The sequence below is a fragment of the Cyprinodon variegatus genome, unplaced genomic scaffold (assembly GCF_000732505.1).
Source record: "Cyprinodon variegatus isolate N-32 unplaced genomic scaffold, C_variegatus-1.0 Scaffold250, whole genome shotgun sequence".
NCBI classification, from domain to species: domain Eukaryota; kingdom Metazoa; phylum Chordata; class Actinopteri; order Cyprinodontiformes; family Cyprinodontidae; genus Cyprinodon; species Cyprinodon variegatus.
This window is the reverse complement of record NW_015150703.1, coordinates 421200-422820: the sequence shown is the minus strand read 5'-3', so window position 1 is coordinate 422820 and position 1621 is coordinate 421200. Positions and strand designations below refer to the sequence as shown.

At 37.3% G+C, this 1621-nt stretch overlaps 1 protein-coding gene across 1 annotated transcript in view; it reads left to right on the top strand.

Moving 5' to 3' along the window:
* The window catches only part of doc2b (double C2-like domains, beta), a 281581-nt gene that overhangs the window by 219115 nt on the left and 60845 nt on the right, over positions 1-1621 (top strand). The window contains exon 5 of the mRNA XM_015382151.1: positions 1386-1512. Coding sequence (XP_015237637.1) covers positions 1386-1512 — 127 coding nt within the window. The remainder of the gene's footprint in view (positions 1-1385; positions 1513-1621) is intronic.

Sequence of the window (1621 nt, the reverse complement as noted above, 5' to 3'; positions counted from 1 at the left end):
GAGAGAGCAGAACGTTAGAGATTGAACTAACAGATTCTGCAGAGTGGGAGAATAGAGATAGAATGAAGCGGAATGATGAAAAAGGGGTCCCTATGTCCTCCAGCAGTCTAAGCCTATAGCAGCAGAACTATAGAGATAGCTCAGGATAGTTTCATTTATGCCTCCCAAATAAAACATCCCATAACCATATCCTTTTGGTTTAGATTTTCTATACATGTAGATTCCCCTTATTAATCGAGATAAATGATCAAAGGGTTGCATCTTGCACATTTAACTGCATTATGAACAGTTTTGAAAAGGTATAACCCAGTTCTTCAATGTATTTTGATGCAATTTGAGTTCTACTGCACAAGAGATAAGGTCCACTTGTCAAACCGGTCAACCTCTCACTTGTGCACTTTAAAAAAGAATTTTGGGAAAAAAATAAATAAATTAAAAAAAGGACCTGGTGATTTTCTGCAAGCACCTTTTCTGTTGGTTTACAAATTTGTCTGTTAAAACAGAATTCCATAAAAAAGACATCAATTTTATTACATTAGTTGTACATATAGTGTCCCTGGGTGTTTTGAAAGCCCTCTGAATAAAATATATCATCGTTATTATTAAGGTTTTTACAAATGATATAAACTCCCCGAGTATAAAGATTGTTCTGATTTTTGCATCACAGCTTCTTTCTCTATTTCCTGATTTTTATCTAACTCTAAATTGTGCAGCAAATGTCATGCTGCTGGGTGATGCGTTTATAGACAGAAAATAATGGGAATAAAGGGAAATTGTTCAGTGTTTGAGTTGCTGATCGTCACCCAGGGTCAATTATGGTAAATCTTACAGATCACTACTTTTAAATTTCTCTAAGGATGATTTCTTACGATGAAGATGTTTGTTGTATTTGTGTCTCAAAAATTCATATTTGCAAACAGGCTCAGTGTCCCGCTGTGCGATTTAATTTAAGCTGCACCATGAAAGAGAAGAGCAAAGAAAGATCTGTAGAAAATGAGTTATTTGTTCGATCTTAAATGTTTTTTACATAATTATGATGACTGCCATCCAAATTAAATGACTTCTCATCAAAATGTCTCCTCTCCTTTATAAGCATCCCCAAGTCTTTCAATCTGTGCACAGCTTAATGCTTCCGAACATATAATTATCCCATCATTTCCTGCCATCCTGATTGGGTCTGACAAAGCCCTCCTTGGCTTCCTCAAAGCAGCACGACTATATTTCAGTTTGAAGGTTTTGTTTTCAACCAAATCCCCAAACTGCAGGATAACGATGTCCAGGTGGAAAAATAAAACAGTTCTAAGGTCTTTAAATTTGATCTAAGCTACAGAGCACACATTGGAGATTCACAGCACTCATGTTTTACTCCTTCTTTGTCTCTCCAGGATCTCAGTGTGTGATGAGGACAAGTTTCGCCACAATGAGTTTATTGGGGAAACGCGGATTCCCCTCAAGAAGCTGAAGCCCAACCAAGTCAAAAACTTCAACAACTGCCTGGAAAAACAATTACCAGTAAGTCTATAAAGTAATAGCCATTTAAAATTTCCCCACTTTCCTTGATGGGTCCTTGGCTGGTCCTTGGCTGATCCTTGGCTGGTTCTTGGCTGGTTCTTGGCTGGTT